Here is a 21053-nt window from a genome sequence, read left to right on the forward strand (position 1 = left end):
AAAATATTTATTTCTTGACGTATGGGTTGTTGGATAATTTTTATGAACCAATGGGCATTGAGACATTGTTTAGACTGGGCTTGTACTATAACTTTATGATACTATTATTGGTTGATTATAATAAATAACAGGCCAACTGACCAACTGGAGTTCTTGTCATAAAGGACGCGGACCAAAGGTCTTGGTTTACAGACAGCAAGTAACAAAATATCAAGTACCATCAATTCCTTGTCTGTAGTTTACTGTCACTGTCTTTTTGTTGTGAACAATTTGGTAAATACAATACATTCATTAGTAAATTAACCACAACAGTAATCAAGGTCGTGACAATTTGTTCCAGTAATGTATTTATTATTTATTTAATCAGGGAAAACCCATTGAGACAAGGGTCTCATTCTCAAGGGTGCCCAGATCACAGTAATGCAACAATCGAATACAATGTGAAACAAAACAGCAATGTAAAATAATATAAAAGAAAAACTGTTACATTCAGCACTTGCTTTGGTAATGTTAACATATGTTTCCCATGCCAATAAAGCCCTTGAATTGAATATATATATAATCACTTGCTTTGGTAATGTTAACATATGTTTCCCATGCCAATAAAGCCCCTTGAATTGAATATATATATATAATCACTTGCTTTGGTAATGTTAACATCTGTTTCCCATGCCAATAAAGCCCCTTGAATTGAATATATATATATATATATATATATATATATATATATATATATATACTGAACAAAAATGTAGACGCAACATGCAACAATTTTACTGAGTTACAGTTCATATAAGGAAATCAGTCAATTTAAATGAATAAATTAGGCCCTAATCTAAAGATTTCACATGACTGGGAATACAGATATGCATCTGTTGGTCACAGATACCTTAAAATAAAATTATGGGCTTGATTCAGAAAACCAGTCAGTATCTGGTGTGACCACCATTTGCCTCATGCAGCGCAACACATCTCCTTCGCATAGAGTTCATCAGGCTGTTGATTGTGGCCTGTGGAATGTTGTCCTACTCCTATTCGATGGCTGTGCAAAGTTGCTGGATATTGGCGAAAACTGAAACACGCTGTCAAACATGTTGATCCAGAGCATCCCAAACATGCTCAATGGGTGACATGTCTGGTGAGTATGCAGGCCATGAAAGAACTGGGAAATTTTCAGAATTGTGTACAGTTCCTTGCGACATGGGACCGTATATTACCATGATTCAAACTTGTTTTGATCCAAACTTGTTTTGAATGGATTCTGTGAGGCGGTTAGCTTTTAACAGCTAGGACCGCAATTTCTTGTCCCGGATTCCAGCTTAACAGAGAGGTTAAAGTCTGCTTGAAATAGCCGCTAACCTAGCTAAGCTGCTAAAGTTAGCCATCAAGCTAACAAAGTTAGTCCCAGATGAGTTTTCCAATGGAGCCCTCTTTGTCTGGAGAATAAATGGCTGTATCTACTACGCTTTGTTTCAGGACAAACTGGATCGCTCAGAGTTCCAATGCGGCAATTGAGGGGGGTGTCCCAGGAGGTCTACCCTGGGGGATGATAATAGAGGGGAGGTACGTGAGGCGACGTTGGCTCCCTCTGCTGGGAATACGGGAGCTGGGCACCCCGACAAGTGGAGATAATTAGAGGAAAGCGCCAACCAGCCGTGGAGGCTAAATAAAAGGAGCACGATGGCACACCGCTGGAGAGAAGGGAGAGAGACTGACACCAGTTAAGAGAGAAGGAAGACCGAGCAAAACCTAAGTTGTTTCTTTGATATATTTATTTTCTGTTTTAGTAAAGTTTTTTTTTTTTTAAACTAAAACCTCCTTGTCTCTGTGTCAATCTCTGCACGCTCAACCCAACACCCCACGGTTTACCACTGCGTTGAAACAATTCGTTATCAATGACCCAAGTCCAGCTCAGTTAATCCCTACCATGGTGTCGCTGAGTCATCACAATGCTTTAGCAAATGTACATTACACCAGGGGCATTGGTAGACACAATGTAAGTAACCTAATCTATGTCCCTCTAACTGCCCTGAATGCCTCAGCTGATCCAACAGCTAGCTCGATTCCAGGCTGTATCACAATCAGCCTTGACTGGGTGTCCCATAGGGTGGCGCACAATTGGCCAAGCGTCGTTGGGGTTTGGCAGGGGTAGGCCGTCAATGTAAATAAGAATTTGTTCTCAACTGACTTGCCTAGTTAAAAGTTAAGACTTTTGGACCTAGACTTGGCGCTCCGGTAGCAGAGAGAACGTATTCATTACATAAATAGGCCCATTGAATTGTCTAGCTTGCCGCTCCAAATATAATTTTAACTGTTCGCTAAGTGTAGGCAAGACCATAAGCAAATATGTAAACTGAGATATGACTAAAGAGTTAATCATGGTGATTTTTCGACAAATATACAGGTATTTTCCTTTCCATGGTAGCAAGATCGTATCTATTTTGTTAATTTTATATTAAAATGTATTTTAAGGAGACAGATATTTCACCAGATGTGTAACTGAAGTATCTGGTTGACGGTTCCACCTCCTACCAAATATGATGGTGAGCGGAAGCCAAGTGGCAGAAGATGGAGTGAGATGGATTTTGGCCGACATTCTGCAAATGTTCTCATCGATGAAACATTTGATCTCAATACAGTTTTCTGTTTCAAAAACTAGAATCTGTTACGAACGGAGTGGACAAAGTTTTTTTTAAACTTTACCCTTTGCCAAAGTTTCCAAAAATTGCGTTGTTTAGAAGGAGTTTCAGGAGTGCAATGGCGAATTGAGTAGGCTTTCAAAGAGTAGGCGTTCCCTAATGGAAAATGCGCAACCTAGTCTCAGAGCATTTCGCATTATTCTATACGTAAATCCATTTAGTACATTAGATTACTTTGATGTGGTTACATAAGACAGATCGGGGTGGATGGGTGGACGTAATACGTGGTTTGCCATAGACCGCGAAAGTCTAGCAGCCCAAAGGTTGCGAGTTTGAATCTCATCAAGACAACTTTAGCATTTTATATAATTAGCAACTTTTCAACTACTTACTAATTTTTAGCTAAACAAATATAAAAGCAACATGCAACAATTTCAAAGATTTTACTGAGTTACAGTTCACACTTCTCCAGCGTGCCAGTGGCCATCGAAGGTGAGCATTTGTCCACTGAAGTTGGTTATGATGCCAAACTGCTGTCCGGTCAAGACCCTGGTGAGGACAACGAGTACAAGTAGGCAGATGGTCTTTCCTGAGACGGTTTCTGACAGTTTGTGCAGAAATTCTTCAGTAGTGCAAACACACAGTTTCATCAGTTGTTTGGGTGGCTGGTCTCAGACAATCCTGCATGTGAAGAAGCCTGATGTGGAGGTTCTGGGTTGCCATGGTTACATGTGGTGTGCGGTTGTGAGGCCGGTTGACGGACTGCCAAATTCTCTAAAACAACGTTGGAGGACACTTAGCATAGAGAAATTAACATTGGATTCTCTGGCAACAGCTCTGGTGGACATTCCTGCAGTCAGCATGCCAATTGCACGCTCCCTCAAAACATGAAACATCTGTGTCATTGTGTTGTATGACAAAACTGCGCATTTTAGAGTGGCCTTTTATTGTCCCCAGCACAAGGTGTAATGATCATGTTTAATCAACTTCTTGATATGCCACACCTGTCAGGTGGATTGTTTTGGAAAAGGAAAAATGCTCACTAACAGGGATGTAAGCAAATTTGTGCACACAATTTCAGGTAAATAATATTTTTGTGCATATGGAACATTTCTGGGCTCTTTTATTTCATCTTATGAAAACTGGGGCTAACACTTTACATGTTGAGTTTATATTTTTGTTCAGTATACTTTGCAACTACTTAGCATGTTAGTTAACCATTCCCCTCACCCTAACCTTAACCCTTTTTAGCTAACCCTTCCCCTAATCCTAAACTTAACCCTTTAACACAACTCCTAAATTTAACCCTAACCCTTAGACTAGCTAACGCTAGTGAGCTAGCTAATGTTAGCCACCTAGCAAAAAAATGGTAACATATTGTACTTTTTGCAAATTCGTAACACAGTCGTGAAGAGGACACAACAAAACCTATTCCCCCTCAGGAGACTGAAAATATTTGGCATGGGTCCTCAGATCCTAAAAAGGTTCTACAGCTGCACCATTGAGAGCTGCACCATTGGTTGCATCAAATCAAATCAAATTTTAGCAGATGTTAATGCGAGTGTAGCGAAATGCTTGTGCTTCTAGTTCCGACAATGCAGTAATAACCAACAAGTAAACTAACTAACAATTCCAAAACTACTGTCTTATACACACAAGTGTAAGGGGATAAAGAATATGTACATAAAGATATATGAATGAGTGATGGTACAGAGCGGCATAGGCAAGATGCAGTAGATGGTATCGAGTACAGTATATACATATGAGATGAGTATGTAAACAAAGTGGCATAGTTAAAGTGGCTAGTGATACATGTATTACATAAAGGTGCAGTAGATGATATAGAGTACAGTATATACGTATACATATGAGATGAATAATGTAGGGTATGTAAACATTATATTAGGTAGCATTGTTTAAAGTGGCTAGTGATATATTTTACATCATTTCCCATCAATTCCCATTATTAAAGTGGCTGTCAGTGTGTTGGCAGCAGCCACTCAATGTTAGTGGTGGCTGTTTAACAGTCTGATGGCCGTGAGATAGAAGCTGTTTTTCAGTCTCTCGGTCCCAGCTTTGATGCACCTGTACTGACCTCGCCTTCTGGATAATAGTGGGGTGAACAGGCAGTGGCTCGGGTGGTTGTTGTCCTTGATGATCTTTATGGCCTTCCTGTAACATTGGGTGGTGTAGGTATCCTGGAGGGCAGGTAGTTTGCCCCCGGTGATGCGTTGTGCAGACCTCACTACCCTCTGGAGAGCCTTAAGGGTTGTGGGCGGAGCAGTTGCCGTACCAGGCGGTGATACAGCCCGCCAGGATGCTCTCGATTGTGCATCTGTAGAAGTTTGTGAGTGCTTTTGGTGACAAGCCGAATTTCTTCAGCCTCATGAGGTTGAAGAGGCGCTGCTGCGCCTTCTTCACGATGCTGTCTGTGTGGGTGGACCAATTCAGTTTGTCTGTGATGTGTATCCCGAGGAACTTAAAACTTGCTACCCTCTCCACTACTGTTCCATCGATGTGGATAGGGGGGTGTTCCCTCTGCTGTTTCCTGAAGTCCACAATCATCTCCTTAGTTTTGTTGACGTTGAGTGTGCATCACTGCCTGGTATGGCAACTGCTCGGCCTCCGACCGCAATGTACTACAGAGGGTAGTGCGTATGGCCCAGTACATCACTGCGGCCAAACTTCCTGCCATCCAGGACCTCTATACCAGGCGGTGTCAGAGGAAGGCACTAAACATTATCAAAGACTCCAGCCACCCTAGTCATAGACAGTTCTCTCTGCTACCGCACGGCAAGCTGTACTGGAGCGCCAAGTCTAGAGGCTTCAAAACAGCTTCTACCCCCAAGCCATAAGACTACTCTACATCTAATCAAATGCACACTGTTGCTACTCTGTTATCTATGCATAAGTCACTTTAATAACTTTACCTACTGTACATGTATATATTACCTCAATTACTTCGACTAACCCCGGTACCCTGTGTATATAGCCTCGCTATTGTTAATTTACTGCTGCTCTTTAATTATTTGTTACTTTATTTCTTCTTTTTCCTTTAGGTATTTTTCTTAAAACGGCATTGTTGGTAAGTAAGCAAGGTCTACACCTGTTGTATTCGCAGCATATGACAAATACGATTTGATTTAATACAATTGGTAAATCATAACATATCACTCGAAATGGGTGATGGACAGCCATAAATGAATACCTACTGTACCATACGAAACATAACAAATCACTAAATGTACGTATAGAATAACACGAAATGCACTGAGAACAGGTTGCAACACATGCTAGAACGCGTCAATAAGCTCTCGCTGGCTCGTGCTTGGCTCTGCCCATCTCTTTCCTTGTTCTGACCACTGTGATTCACTTGCTAAACTTGGAAACCACAGGATTTGGTCTATCTTGGGTTAGTTATTAACATCTTCGGCCCTACTGCCTGACAGGAAAAAAACACTCTGATTGGCTCTTCGTCTTGACAGTCACAACGGAACTGTCCAATCAGCTGTCTTCACACAGAGGCCGTGATGAATCGTAAAATGTATGCGATAGCTAGCTAACGTTAGCTATTTGACGAAATTGTATGACCGAAACAGCTTTCTTTTTTTAGCCTAATCGCTGTCATTGCAAAGTCAAAATAACGGGAGATCACTTGGAGAAAAGGTAATAATATGCTAATACTGACTAACGTTAGCTACTGTAGCCCAGAGAGTAATATGTTTCTGGTTGTCCTGGGCGTGTTTTCAGAGGTTATGCGTGGACAACACTCAATGCTACAGCAAGGTGAAGGAACCAGCTAACATTATGAATTCTTATAGTTCTGATTAGAAACATGGCCATTCACCATCACCCATTCATTCAATTTGCATGCAAACGAGTGTGAAAAAAGGCAATGACAAACTAGCTAGCTACATAGGTTAGCTAGCCCGCTAACCAGATCGCTAGCTAGCGGTTTTGGATATTGATCTTGCTTGCGACTGGTTGTTCAGAATAAAACTAGGGTAATTCTCAGTAAAAAAAAGCTCCATATTTGCATTGTTTTGGTCCGTTGGGCATTTTGTTGTAACTGTGGCCTCCATAATGAGCCTTATTTGCTAACCTGCACTATGTACTGGCCCATTTCAGAACAGCCTGCTAATGTAACGTTAACAGTACCATATCATTGCACTGTTTAAACATGTGTCATAATATGTCACTACATGTAATGGACTGCCACGTTTTTATGTTTCAGCCAAGTGTCCGAATAAATAACTAGCACTTTTTTAAAACCTGCTTTAATATAGTTCTGTTTGTAGGCTTACAGACAAAAATAATAATGTCAAATTGATTTGTTTTTCACAAATCACAATATGATGCTCATACTGATTGCAGTATTGATTATTTGAACAAATTGATACATCATTTGTTATTGGCAGTGTCTTTTCAATTGGTTGGTTTGGTCATGCAGCGAGTGTCCCACAAATAAAGGCATTAGAGACTGATGTCACCGAAACAGATGTCATTGAAATGAATATGTTCGGTACTGTACAGCTAAATCTAACTTGATCCTATTATACACACAGTGTAAAGAGGCTGATTTGATGTGCACGGCACTGGGAGAGGAGGCACCATGAGTAGGGAGTTGGATGCGCTGACTGTGGTGAACCAGCTACGAGATCTCGCAGCTGACCCTCTCAACAGACGAGCCATAGTACAGGACAACGGCTGCTTACCGGGGCTCATCCTCTTTCTGGACCACCCCAACCCTCAGGTCGTCTACTCCGCATTATTGGTAAGGCTCATCCACCACCATTTGGTCATTTTGTTGGTTATGCAAGGTCAAGCGTTTTCCTTGCTCCAGGCCCTGTAATGCACAGTGGTTGAAAAATTACCCAGTTGTCATAATTGAGTAAAAGTAAAGATACCTTAATAGAAAATGACTCAAGTAAAAGTGAAAGTCACCCAGTAAAATAATACTTGAGTAAAAATATTTGTTTTGACATTTTTTTAAGTATCAAAGGTAAAAGTGTAAATAATTTCAAATTCTTATATTAAGCAAACCAGATGGCACATTTTTTTAAATTACTTTTTTTTTAACGGATAGCCAGGGGCACACTCCAACACTCAGACATCATTTAAAAACAAAGCAATTTGTGTTTAGTCAGTCCGCCAGATCAGATGCAGTCTGGATGACCAGGGATTTTCTCTTTAAGTGTGTCAATTAAACAAATTTCATGGCCTGCTAAGCATTCAACATGTATCGACTACTTTTGGGTGTCAGGGAAAATGTATGGAGTAGAAAGTACATTATTTTCTTTAGGAATGTAGTGGAGTAAAAGATGTCAAAAAATATAAATAGTAAAGTACAGATACCCCAAAACACAACTTAAGTAAAAATACTGGAAAGTACTACTTAAGTATTTTACACCACTGGTTATGCAGAAATGTGACCTGATCCATTGATCAAAAGGAGTTGGTTGGAACAGGGAAGAAAGGTCTAGGCTAGTCTTCAGTGTGCACATATTCTCATACTGCTCATGATAACAAGTGTCAGTCTGAGGAGTTTATTTACACAAGTTATGTAGCTGTCCTCTCGAGGGGTTCTAAAAGTGAGGTGGTTTGTGTGTTCTTGTCATGTGGCCCCCCTTGTTGTCCAGTTGTGTCAGGACAGGTTAGAGTGATGGTGTGTTCTCAGGCACATCTCCAAGAATCCGCACACACATCTGAGTGGTTTATATAATAGTTCTTATTTAGTGGTGACCTGGACACTGTACTTGTTGCGTGCTTGCATTGGTTATGCAACACACACATACTTGCAGCGAGAGCAAGTACTGTGTAAGTGGCTGGTTGGCTGCTTAGCTGTGTGTGGTGCGTGTTTGTGTGTATGCGTCTTTGCTTGTCTGATTTTTAACACACACTCCAGTGTTTCCCCTAATTTCTACCCCCCCAACCCTTGCCGCTACTACCAATGCAACCCCCCCTTCCACAGCAGCAGCAGCCTCAACCCTTGCCGCCACTACTGAAAAAAATCCCAGGGGAAACACTGTGTTCCCTGACGGACATAAAACCAAAGATGGTGATAGGTCAGGTTGAGGTAATGGTTTCCCTTGTCCTTCCAGGCAGTGCGCTACCTGGCAGAATGTCGGACCAACAGAGAGAAGATGAAGGGAGAGCTGGGCATGATGCTGAGTCTGCAGAATGTCATGCAGAAGTAAGTCCCCTCCCCATCACCGCCACTGCACTGCATCCGAATGAGCAGACAGACACACACACATGGAAGCATACTGTGCACTTTTCACTTAAACCTCATCCTAGTATTTCTCTTGCTTTCAGCAGGCAATATGTGCATGTTTGCAAATGTTCTGGACAGGAAGGTTGTCTAAGGCTGACATGTAAGGATGAATTTGATTAATTCTGAATTAAAGTGGGTCTGTAAACAATTAATTTGCTGTTTCCACACATTGAAGTATTTAATGCAACCTGTCACTTGTTTTTTTTAAATATCACAATTAATCTAGTCAGTGTCCTCACTGGTTTTTGTTAAATGCTGAACAATGTTAGGGTTGCCAGGTATTTCTCTCAAGGACTGTTATATCGGGTTGTGCAGCCAAGATCTACACTTTCGTAACTGCGTCTGTCATGTTCATGTCAATTGAATGCCATTCAGCCAGGCATAAAACAATTTAATTTACCCTTACTATATACCCTTTATTATTTAGGAAGCCCTCCTGTTTTAATTTATTGACCCTTATTTTTATCAGTTGACTGAGAACATATTCTGCTTTACAGCAACAACCTGGGGAAGAGTTATAGGTGGGAGGTGAGGGTATAAATGAGCCACCTTTGGGTACCTTGCTAAACCAAAATGGCCGACACATAGTGGTCATCCACAGACGGCTCTCTAGTCTTTAGATGTGTGTGATGCTCCAGATCGGGTTGTTGGGTGAGAGTATCTGGAGGGTGTTTGGCGTTCCGACTGCTGCTTATCACTGGCACTAAGATGGAGATATGCCAGCGGTTGGCAGGTCCATACCAGGCTGTATGATCTTCTCCTAGGGCCCAACTCTCTGTGAGACTGACCTTTGGGCCTGGAGCTAACCAGCCAGTCACTTCAGCTAGTGACAGGCCCTGTCAAGAAGGGCCCTGTGGTCACACCGGCTCCCCCCTGCTCCCATTCTACACACCCTGACCTTGGGTAGAGGTCGTTCATGGCTGGAGAGAGTGTGAACACAAGACTTAAGGGAGGGACAGGCTAGCGAAATTTCACTATGTTGGTGTTAACACCAGTCCAGTCCCAAGGCTCTGCTGTTACACTCTGTGTGGGGATTAATTTTATTTTTAAACTGTTTTGAGTCTTTCAATGAAATTTGGCAGTGATACCGTGTAGCTTGTGCAAGTGATACCGTGTAGCTTGTGCAAGTGATACCGTGTAGCTTGTGCAAGTGATACCGTGTAGCTTGTGCAAGGTTGTCTAGTCCATTCGGAAAGTATTCAGACTTTTTCCACATTTTGTTACGTTACAGCCTTATTCTAAAATTGATTACATTATTTTTCCCCTCATCAATCTACACACACTACCTAATAATAACAAAGCAAAAACAGGTTTTTAGAAATTGTTGCTAATTTATAAAAAAACATCAGACCCTTTACTCTGTACTTTGTTGAAGCACATTTGGCAGCGATTACAGCCTCAAGTCTTCTTGGGTATGACGCTACAAGCTTGGCACACCTGTATTTGGGGAGTTTCTCCAATTCTTCTCTGCAGATCCTCTCAAGCTCTGTCAGGTTGGACGGGGAGCATTGCTGCACAACTATTTTCAGGTCTCTCCAGAGATGTTCGATTGGGTTCAAGTCCGGTCTCTGGCTGGGCCACTCAAGGACATTCAGAGATTTGTCCCGAAGCCACTCCTGCGTTGTCTTGGCTGTGTGCTTAGGGTCGTTGTCCTGTTGGAAGGTGAACCTTCACCCCTGTCTGAGGTCCTGAGCACTTTGGAGCAGGTTTTCATCAATGATCTCTCTGTACTTTACTCCGTTCATATTTCCCTCTCTCCTGACTAGTCTCACAGTCCCTGCCGCTGAAAAACATCCCCACAGCATGATGTCGCCACCACACTTCACCATAGGGAAGGTGCCAGGTTTCCTCCTGACGTGATGCTTGACATTCAGGCCAAAAGGTTAAATCTTGGTTTCATCAGACCAGAGAATCTAGTTTCTCATGGTCTGAGAGTTCTTTCGGTGCCTTCTGGCAAACTCCAAGTGGGCTGTCATGTGCCTTTTACTGAGGAGTGGCTTCCGTCTGGCCACTCTACTGTAAAGACCTGATTGGTGGAGTGCTGCAGAGATGGTTGTCCTTCTGGAAGGTTCTCCCATCTCCACAGAGGAGTTCTAGAGCTCTGTCAGAATGACCATCAGGTTCTTGGTCACCTCCCTGACGAAGGTCCTTCTCCCCCAATTGCTCAGTTTGGCCGGGCGGCCGGCTCTTGGAAGAGTCTTGGTGGTTCTAAACTTCTCCCATTTAAGAATGATCGAGGACACTGTGTTCTTGGGAGATCTTCAACGCTGCAGACATTTTTTGGTACCCTTTCCCAGATCTGTGGCTCGGCACAATCCTGTCTAGGAGCTCTAAGGACAATTCCTTCGACCTCATGACTTGGTTTTTGCTCTGACATACACTGCCAGCTGTGGGACCTTAAATAGACAGGTGTGTGTGTTTTTCCAAATCATGTCCAATCAATTGAATTTACTGCATTTGGACTCCAATGAAGTTGTAGAAACATCTTAAGGATGATCAATGGAAACAGGATGCATCTGAGCTCAATTTTGAGTCTCATAGCAAAGGATCTGAATCTGTAAATATGTTATTTCAGTGTTTTATTTTTAATACATTTGCCAACAATTCTAAAATTCTGTTTTTGCTTTGTCATTATGGGGTATTGTGTGTAAATTGAGGCTGTCATTTAACAAAATGTTGAAAAAGTCAAGGGGTCTGAATACTTTCCGAATGCACCACATATATATGTATATATAATAATAGCCATATACAGAAGTGTGTGTGTGTATTTCTGTATATGAGAGCGAGCGATATATGATCGTAAGTAAGGTTTGCTATTATTATGTTTTAGTCAAATATTATCTGTTCGGGCTTCTTGCGGTCAATTTGCAGTCTACAAATGATTTGTAATTATGTTCCGCCCCCCGACCATTCGTTCAAGAATAATCATCCCGCGGCTGAATCTAGCTGATGATCCCTGATCTAGAGCCGAGCCATGCTGTCCGCTAAGGAGGCATTGTACTTCTATTAGCCAAGCTAACGTATGGTCAGTAAATATGATTTCTAAAGCAATCTCGCTCTTTCAATTATGATCTGTCTGATGTTCTCTGTTGAAATAAGAAGACTTTTAATGCTTTCATAGTATAGCCTAATTATTAGACATTTTAGAGACTGACAGAGACCTTTGTGAATGTTTGGTTGTTTTTATGATTGTAGTGTGGTAATTTCTCCTTCAACAGGGCTGTCTATTTATACAGTAGAAAGGTTAGGTAGTGACAAGCCTGTCACAGTGGCTCTCTGTAGGGGTATGGGGACCCCCCCCCATGCAGCTGGACAGCTCTCTTAGCGTGCAGTTTGTCTGGCAGAGCGACGACCTTTAGAAATATCAACCACTCAGTCCAGTCGGCTCTGAGAGAGACATGGACAGGCCCAGACCACCGAGGACAGGACACTCAACTGTAACGGAGACCGCAGTCGTCGTGTGGTACAAAGAGGCAGAGTAGACATGGATACTTTTTACTGTGTATGTCCACTTCCTTTTTGACTTGGATTCATTGCTACCATCTTGTCTGGATTTGAGGAGAGTACTTGACATAACGAAGAAGTTAAGGTTTTTAAAATGACTGTAAAAAAATATATTAAAACATCTCTAACAACAGCAAGTATGCCTTTTGTTTTCTGAGAGAACTGTCCACATAATGATTTGAAAATGAATTGTTTTATACATAACCTCTCGTTCTTTCTCCCATCTCTCAGGGGCAGCTCCCCAGGGGAGACCAAGCTGCTGGCGTCTGAAATCTATGAGATTCTGCAGGCAGCTGGTAATGAGGCAGAGCAGGCTGAGGCTGCCTCCTGCAGACGCAAGGCCCACTTCTTCCTGGGCTCCACCAACAAGAAGGCCAAGACTGTGGTGCTGCACATCGACGGCCTGGATGACTCGGTGAGTGGATGGTGGTGTCTCCACCTTGTACAAACACAATGACACCTGAGGAGATCAGTTTGACAAACCAAAAATCCAGGCTGGCTTCCAAACTGTTTTTTTGCTTCATGACTTCTGACCTTAATGTTTCTCACAGGAATCAAACCTGTGGTCTTTATTGCTTTATTTAACACATTTCGAGAAGTCACCACCACTAGAACCCCTGAGACAGGCATATTGTTGCTCTGTTGTCACAGTGACCACATAGTGTTAACGCAGGTTGTCAGGGAGTGTAGGTCAGTGTTGTAAATGTCAGCCATTGAACAGCAGGGTGTTGGAGATCAGACCTGAATACCACACCACAGGAGAGCTGCACCTGTCCCTGATCACATTACACCAGACAGACTGTGACACACCACTCATATCGCCACACACACAGGACAATGACAATGAGCTCTTTTGAAATGTCATGTTGATTGTTATGTTGCTGCTGTAAATGTAATGTAACATGAAACCCCTTCATATGAATAGAACGTAGATGGTTACATTTGTATCCGGCGCTGCTTTCACGTCAATATTGTCTTTTCTCGTCCTCTCATTTTGTTTATTCCCCCCCGCCGTCTCTCAGACTCGTAGAAGTCTGTGTGAGGAGGCCCTGTTGAAGATCCGGGGGGTGATCAGCTTCACCTTCCAGATGGCTGTGAAGAGATGTGTGGTCAGGATCCGCTCTGACATCAAGGCTGAGGTGAGTACGACCACACAGGCGCGCTCCATCCATTAAACACGGCACTCTGGCCAGAGAAGAAGAGTTTAAAACGTCAGTTGTTTTGGTTACAAATGTGTTACACAAAGACCGCCCATCTTTGTGTTCCTCAGGCACTGGGCACGGCGATCAACTCCACCAAGGTGATGAAGGCTGCACAGGTGGTGAAGGGAGAGGATGGAGGAGAGGTGAGTAGAAGGAGGGGGAGGGATAGTACTCAAATCAAACTCAACTTTATTTAAAGTGCATTTGAAATTGCAACATTTTATAGTAAAATGAATGAGATTTTAAAAACCTGAAGGTAATAAAATATATTAATAAAAGAACATCAAACAAAAAAACTTTTCTAAAATAATAGTGAAACCATTGTCTTAAAGGCCAAGCTATATAACTGTAAAATAATTTATTAAAGACCAGGCTGGCTGAAAAATGTGAATCTTCAAACGTGATTCAAAAATCTCAACTGTGACCGGTTGCCCTGTTACCTGACAGGGCAAGTCTTTGTGGTGGGTTATATTCTCTAACTCAAAAGGTCCACACCCAGTGGGAGTAGGCATGGTAGAGCTCTTTACCAACCCATATTATTGGAGATGCTTCTGTATCTCTGTGCTGGGGATGGTAGTTATTTGGAGTGACTGTTAGCTTGTCATATCTCTCTGTCCCTAGGGAGTTACTCACCGCCTAGTCACATGACCAATCCCAGCAAGCCCTCGAAGCAGTGTGTCACGACGATGTATCTATAGGAAATCTAACCCCATGAACCCCCTACACCCATCAAATGTTATGTCACAGTCTACACCTGTTGTTTACGAAGCATAACAGTGAAATGCTTATTTAGGGGCCCTTCCCAAACATACAGAATACAATAAAAAATACTTGAGGATGATAGGATAAAAACATTAGTAACACAAGGAACTGAAGTAGTTAAATTAGACTAGACCATTGCTCCCCTCCCCCTGGTCACTGTGATGGTAGGCTGGGGGGGAGCTTTCTCAACAGGAGCCACAGCTCCTCACTGACCTGCTGCTGTTCCCCTGCTGTCCAGCAGGGGGAAGAGCTGGTTCACTTATCTTTCAGACTTGGCACTAGAGGTCGAGAATAGTTTGTGGTTGCCTGATCTTGGTTTTGTTGTCTTCACTATATTTGTTTATATCAAACCAGTTTGCCACTAGGTAGGGATTCTGAACTATTCCCTGTTGTCTTTCCCCCCCAGCTGATGCTTCCATTCCAGGAGGGTGCAGAGGAGGCGGTGGTGGAGCACAACGAGGACATCCCAGACTACCTTCCTGAGGAGGAAAGCCCGTCTCAGGAGCAGGACAAGGCCGTGACGCGCGTTGGCTCCATCACAGATGGCGTGGGCTGGCTCAGCACAGCCGCCAACTTCCTGTCCCGCTCCTTCTACTGGTGACCACTTCCTGTGTCAGTCACAATCCCAAGCCCACTAACCACCACCCGACGGTCACCTTAGCCCCGCCTATTTCATCCAGCCCTTCTACACTGCTCTCTAGTCCCTCTCAACAGCCACACAGAGTACCGCTCTGCTCAGTGTACAAGGAGCGCTGGACTGCCAAGTGCAACCTGCAATAACCTTTACTTGTTTATAAAACAAAATTAGCTAAGAAAATGCTAGCTACTGTACCGCAGGCTGAACTCGCTGCACACTAAATACACTCAAGTCAATCTCTACTCGTTATGCGTCTCATAAGCCATAGACAGAGGACTTCAGAATCAGAATCAGCTTACATCTCTTTTCCTTTAGGGAAGTAGTTTTCTCTGACGCCCGATGGGTCCATCATCTCTTTGAAACCAAATTGCATTGTGGGAATGCATTGTGCTGCATCGTCTTCTGAGTTTGAGCATTGAATGATGCTGCGCTTGTGGAAATTGGAGTGTTTTTGTGCTTATCTGTTGCTTCTTTTCCTCATCTTTGTTTTGATAAGGTTTTTTCACCCTTTTTCTGTTTGCCAATTTGATAATCCCTAATTCACTTTTCGTTCCCCTGCGGTGGGGGGCTTTTGTTTGTGCCAATCTTGCTCGCTGCCTTGTTTTTATCATGTTTATGTCTCTATCCTTCGTTAGGTGCCTTTTGGACTCTTCACTCTCATGTACTGCTATTTATTTGTCCAGTTTAACTTCACTCGAAACCTCTGAAGCCTTGTGAATAATGCAAACTGGCTTCTCTGCGTTGGGAGATATTTCCCCTAACAGCTCATGTCTCTCACAGAGAGATGTCATATTATTAGCGAGACAAAGAGACCCCGGTGAAGGACGGCTGATGACAGGACATTAGCTGCTCCATAGAGGACGGATGCAGAAAGAAAAGGGAAATGATGCTTACTGTTATACTGTAGAAAGTCGACTTTAGTACACATTACTTCTCGCTAAATCCTCCCAGGACTTGGGAGTCTCTTGGTTGTACAGTGGAGGTGAGTGTTCAGACGGATCATTGCTTATGTTGAAGTTGTGATGCGTTGACTCGCATCAAATTGACTTCTTTAGCCTTTTCCCCTTCATCAGTGTTTTCATGTCAGATTATCATATGGTCTCTGTAGTCTGAAAGGTCTGATTTAGAGTAGACAACCAGTACTAAATCGGTGTGATGGAGACCTCAGGGCTTGATAGCCACCTGCTAAATGTGTGTCCCTCACCCTGAAGCCCATCAACATGTTCACTATAGTGGCCCAGCCACTACATATGTTTGTTTTTTACCCCCTTTGGCCAGCAGTGTCCTTAAAATGACATGCACATACGGACACACCATTGCTGCTGTCAGAAGGACAATAGAGATGTAAGCAGCATCACTGGTCTGGATATGTACATTTCAAATCAAATTTTGGTCACATTAACACATGTTTAGCAGATGTTATTGCGGGTGTAGTGAAATGCTTGTGTTCCTAGCTCCAACAGTGCAGTAGTATCTAACAATTCACAACAATACACACATCTAAAAGTAAAAGAATGGAATTAAGAAATATGTAAATATTCGGACAAGCAATGTTGGAGTGGCATTGACTAAAACACAGTAAGAGTAGAATACAGTATATATGAAATTAGTTAAACAGTATTTAAACATTTATTAAAGTGACTAGTGTTCCATTATTAAAGTGACCAGTTAGTCAATGTATACAGGGCAGCAGCCTCTAAGGTGCAGGGTTGAGTAACCGGGTGGTAGCCGGCTAGTGATGGCTATTTAACAGTCTGATGGCCTTGAGATAGAAGCTGTTTTTCAGTCTCTCGGTCCCAGCTTTGATGCACCTGTACAGACCTCGCCTTCTGGATGATAGCAGGGTGAACAGGCAGTGGCTCGGGTGGTTGTTGTCCTTGATGATCTTCTTGGCCTTCCTGTGACATCGGGTGCTGTAGGTGTCTTGGAGGGCAGGCAGTGTTCCCCCATTCATGCGTTGGGCAGACTGCACCACCCTCTGGTAAATGGTGCCTGGTTTCCTAGCAATATTAATCATAATGTTAATCTCAGTCCTTATTTCAGGAAGAAATCATGTTTTTTTTTTTCAACAGTTATTCTTTGTCTCCATTTTACTTTGTTGTTGAAAGATGCAACACATTTCAAATGTAAATATTGCCCTTTTTGAAGAGGTTTTGACTGAAACATTGAAGTTCGATATTAGGTTTGTGCATAGATTCCTCTTTGGATTGACTTTTTATTCCTTTTGAGAAACCCTTTCACACCTGTAATCCTTTTCCAGGTGAATTATGGTCTCGTTGTGTAAAGGAGGTGCTGACCAGACAATAGTTATGCTTCTGGAGGCCAAACTCACAGCTCACACAGCTAGTAGGATGGATTGATTTACTGCAGTGGGCTAAATCAGGGTCACAGTGTTTCTTGGTAGTCTTAAAGAGATCTACTTTGAAAAGTCTACACCTCACACACATGGTTATGAGCTTAAAAAAAGGAGACACCTGAACCATGTCAGATATAGTTGAAATGTATTACATTTTGAGTTTGCATCCTAATGTTACACTTTTATATACGTCACAGAAGACTGAAATATAATGAAATAATGTTTATTAATTATGAAAAATATTAATAACATTCCACCCATAAGGCCACTGGGGGGCGATTTGGTTGTTTTACTGCAAGAAAGGCCTACAATAACCTCAGAATTTATCTAATAACGTATATCCACTACAGTGAGTTTATTCTCTATCTGCATCCCTCGGAAGCAGTGCTTACGAACAACAAGTCGTAGGATGAAGTCATCACTTCTATTTAATACTTTGTCTTCCTTTTTTTGTTCAACATGAACAGTATCAGTCATTACTTAAGTTGCAACATGTAAAGTACATTTTATTATAAGTTGTACTAGTACTGTATATCAAATACTTGGAAAAGTTTTTTTTGTCACGGTTTAAATCTCTTATGTCAAATCAAATGTTAATTTGTGCCGAATACAACAGGTGTAGACTTTACCGTGAAATGCTTACCCCTTAACCAACAATGCAGAGTTAAATAAGGAAATAAACACATGAAATACACCCTATCGTTTAATAGTCACTCCATCAGGATGGCTGACAGAATCATGTAGCAAGTCCTCAGAATAGCAGACACTCCTCATGTACAGTGTGTATCTGCTGTCTAATGTATTTCAGATCTGAAAACGGTTGATTCCCAATTTACGATTAAGGCAAAGAATATTAAAAATAACTTTAAAATGTAAATGGTTTGCGTCTGTGTTATCTGTGTGTGGGGGACGACTTGCATATCATGAGTTACAGAAAAGGGCCACATGTTGTGGCCAGTTGCGTGTGTGTATTGAGTTGAATTCCATTGTCATAGGATTTCTGAAATCCCCATAGGAAGAGCAAGACTTTGTCCTAGGCACGCAGTCATCTACCATGGCCATAGTACAGCAGCTATAAACCTGCTTGTGTTGCCAGATCAAAATGCTGAGGGCAGCAGCTGTACTCGTAGAGCGGGAAAGAACAAGATATGATTAAATCTGTTTTCCTTGCGGGTGCAGAAGTGAACTGCCCCAGGTCAATCCCCTGCCAGGTCAATCCCCTGCCTGGCCTGGTCCACCTCTCCCCCTGCCTGGCCTGCCTCCCCCTCCCCTGTTGGTTTTCATACAAATCAACATTGACTGGTCTCGCCTTAATTTCACCCAACTATATGAACTGAAGCAGAGCGCTGAACATTGCAGGATCAGTAAAGGAAGGACCAAGAGTTCATGGAGGGCATGCATTGTTGTCAGTAAAACATATTACTACAATATAGACTTTTTTTTTCTGTTAGTTATTATTGGTACCGTCTCTTAGTGTCCTTTTAACCATGAACTTCCTGTTATTATGAACCCATCTATCATAGCCCCACCTATGAATGTTTTGAGGCACAGTGGGACTGACCTATTCTTAAAAAGCTACAACGAGCCTCACTTTACCAAGCAGGGTAATCGAGACCATACACATGTGGAGGGCAAGTGCATCAGACCACAGAAGACTTTCAGGCCCTCTGGGGAAATATGATGTGCTCTCCGCTAGAGGGAGTCAGTTAGCTGGGAAATGTGTGGAAATGACAAATTGTGACCAACAAGAATGAAAACCAGCTCAAAACTTGCCATTCAATCACATGTCAACTCTGAGGACAAGGAGAAACATACTGGCAACTGGTTTTCTACGATGATGCAATAGACCTCTAAAAATGTTCAGTTGCAGTTGGCTTTAAAAGCTAGCGAAGGAGTTAAGGTCAATTCCATTTAAATTCCAGTCAATTCTTAAAGTAAACCAAATTCCAATGTCAAATGTTCCTCAATGGAATTTTCCGCATTGGAAGATAATTGCAATTGACCCCAACCCTGCTTAGCAACCGTTTAAGCAATATATAGAGTTCTAAAGCAGCTCACTGAAGTCGGGCCCAATTGACCCCAACCCTGCTTAGCAACCGTTTAAGCAATATATAGAGTTCTAAAGCAGCTCACTGAAGTCGGGCCCAATTGACCCCCAACCCTGCTGAAGTCGGGCCCAATTGACCCCAACCCTGCTTACCAACCGTTTAAGCAATATATAGAGTTCTAAAGCAGCTCACTGAAGTCGGGCCCAATTGACCCCAACCCTGCTTAGCAACCGTTTAAGCAATATATAGAGTTCTAAAGCAGCTCACTGAAGTCGGGCCCAATTGACCCCAACCCTGCTTAGCAACCGTTTAAGCAATATATAGAGTTCTAAAGCAGCTCACTGAAGTCGGGCCCAATTGACCCCAACCCTGCTTAGCAACCGTTTAAGCAATATATAGCAACAGCTCACTGAAGTTGACCCCAACCCTGCTTAGCAAATATATAGAGTTCTAAAGCAGCTCACTGAAGTCGGCCCAATTGCCCAATTGCAACCCTAGAGTTCTAAAGCAGCTCAGAAGATCTAAGAAGATCTGAGATGTTTTTGTTTCCCCCCAAAAGTAAAAGATAAATTGAGTTAAGCAGTAATTGAACATGGTAGCTGAAGCATTGAACCTTGACTTAGTGCCTTCAGAAAGTATTCATACCCCTTGACTTATTCCACATTTTGTTGTTACAGCCTGAATTTAAAATGTATAAAATAAATTCCTAATCTACAAAATACCCCATAATGACAAAGTGATTTTATTTCTTTGTTGAAATTTTAGGAAATGTATTTAAAATTAAATACAGGGATATATAATTGAGTCAATACATGTTAAAATCACATTTGTCAGTGATTTATAGCTGTGAGTCTTTCTGGGTAAGTCTAAAATCTTTGCAAACCTCTATAAAGTATTTGCACATTATTCTTTAAACAAATTATACAAGCTCTTTCAAGTTGGTTGTTGATCAATGCTAGACAGCCATTTTCAGGTCCTGCCATAAATGTTAAAGTAAGGAACATTCAATGTCCTGTCTTGGTAAGCAACCAGTGCAGATTTAACCCTGAATTGCAGGTTATTGTCCTGCTGAAAGGTGCATTTGTCTCATTGTCTGTTGGAAACCAGGTTTTCCCCTACGATTGTGTCTGTGCTTAGCTCTATTCAGTTTATTTTTATCCTAAAAAAACTCCTTATTCCTTGCCGATGACAAGCATATCCATAACATAATGCAGCCACCACCATGCTTGGAAATATGAAGAGTGATAGTCACTGATGTGTTGGATTTGCCCCAAACATAACACTTTCTATTCAGGACAGAAAGTGAATTTCAATGTCACATTTTTTTCAGTTTTACTTTAGTGCCTTATTGCAAACACAATTGTGGAATATTTTTATTCTGCACAGGGTTCCTTATTTTCACTCTGTCATTTAGATTAGTATTGTGGAGTAACTACGTTGTTAATTCATCCTCCAGTTTTCTATCACAGCCTTTAAACACTGTAACTGTTTTAAATTCACCTTTGGCCTCCTGGTGAAATCCCTGAGTGGTTTCCATCCTCTCCGGCAACTGAGTTAGGAAGGACGCCTGTATCTTTGTAGTGACTAGGTGTATTGATACATCATCCAACGTGTAATTAATAACTTCATCA

At 42.1% G+C, this 21053-nt stretch overlaps 1 protein-coding gene across 1 annotated transcript; it reads left to right on the top strand.

Annotated features, from left to right (window-relative positions):
• The first annotated feature begins 6026 nt into the window (after window positions 1-6026).
• LOC112234083 (armadillo repeat-containing protein 1-like) lies at window positions 6027-15896 on the top strand. The gene is made up of 7 exons (XM_042298837.1): window positions 6027-6305; window positions 7205-7413; window positions 8741-8832; window positions 12649-12832; window positions 13440-13556; window positions 13688-13762; window positions 14788-15896. Exons 2-7 carry the CDS (start codon window positions 7252-7254, stop codon window positions 14980-14982), a joined length of 825 nt encoding a protein of 274 aa, XP_042154771.1. The 5' UTR covers window positions 6027-6305; window positions 7205-7251; the 3' UTR covers window positions 14983-15896.
• The last annotated feature ends 5157 nt before the right edge of the window (window positions 15897-21053 follow it).

This window comes from Oncorhynchus tshawytscha, linkage group LG16 (assembly GCF_018296145.1).
Source record: "Oncorhynchus tshawytscha isolate Ot180627B linkage group LG16, Otsh_v2.0, whole genome shotgun sequence".
Classification (NCBI taxonomy): domain Eukaryota; kingdom Metazoa; phylum Chordata; class Actinopteri; order Salmoniformes; family Salmonidae; genus Oncorhynchus; species Oncorhynchus tshawytscha.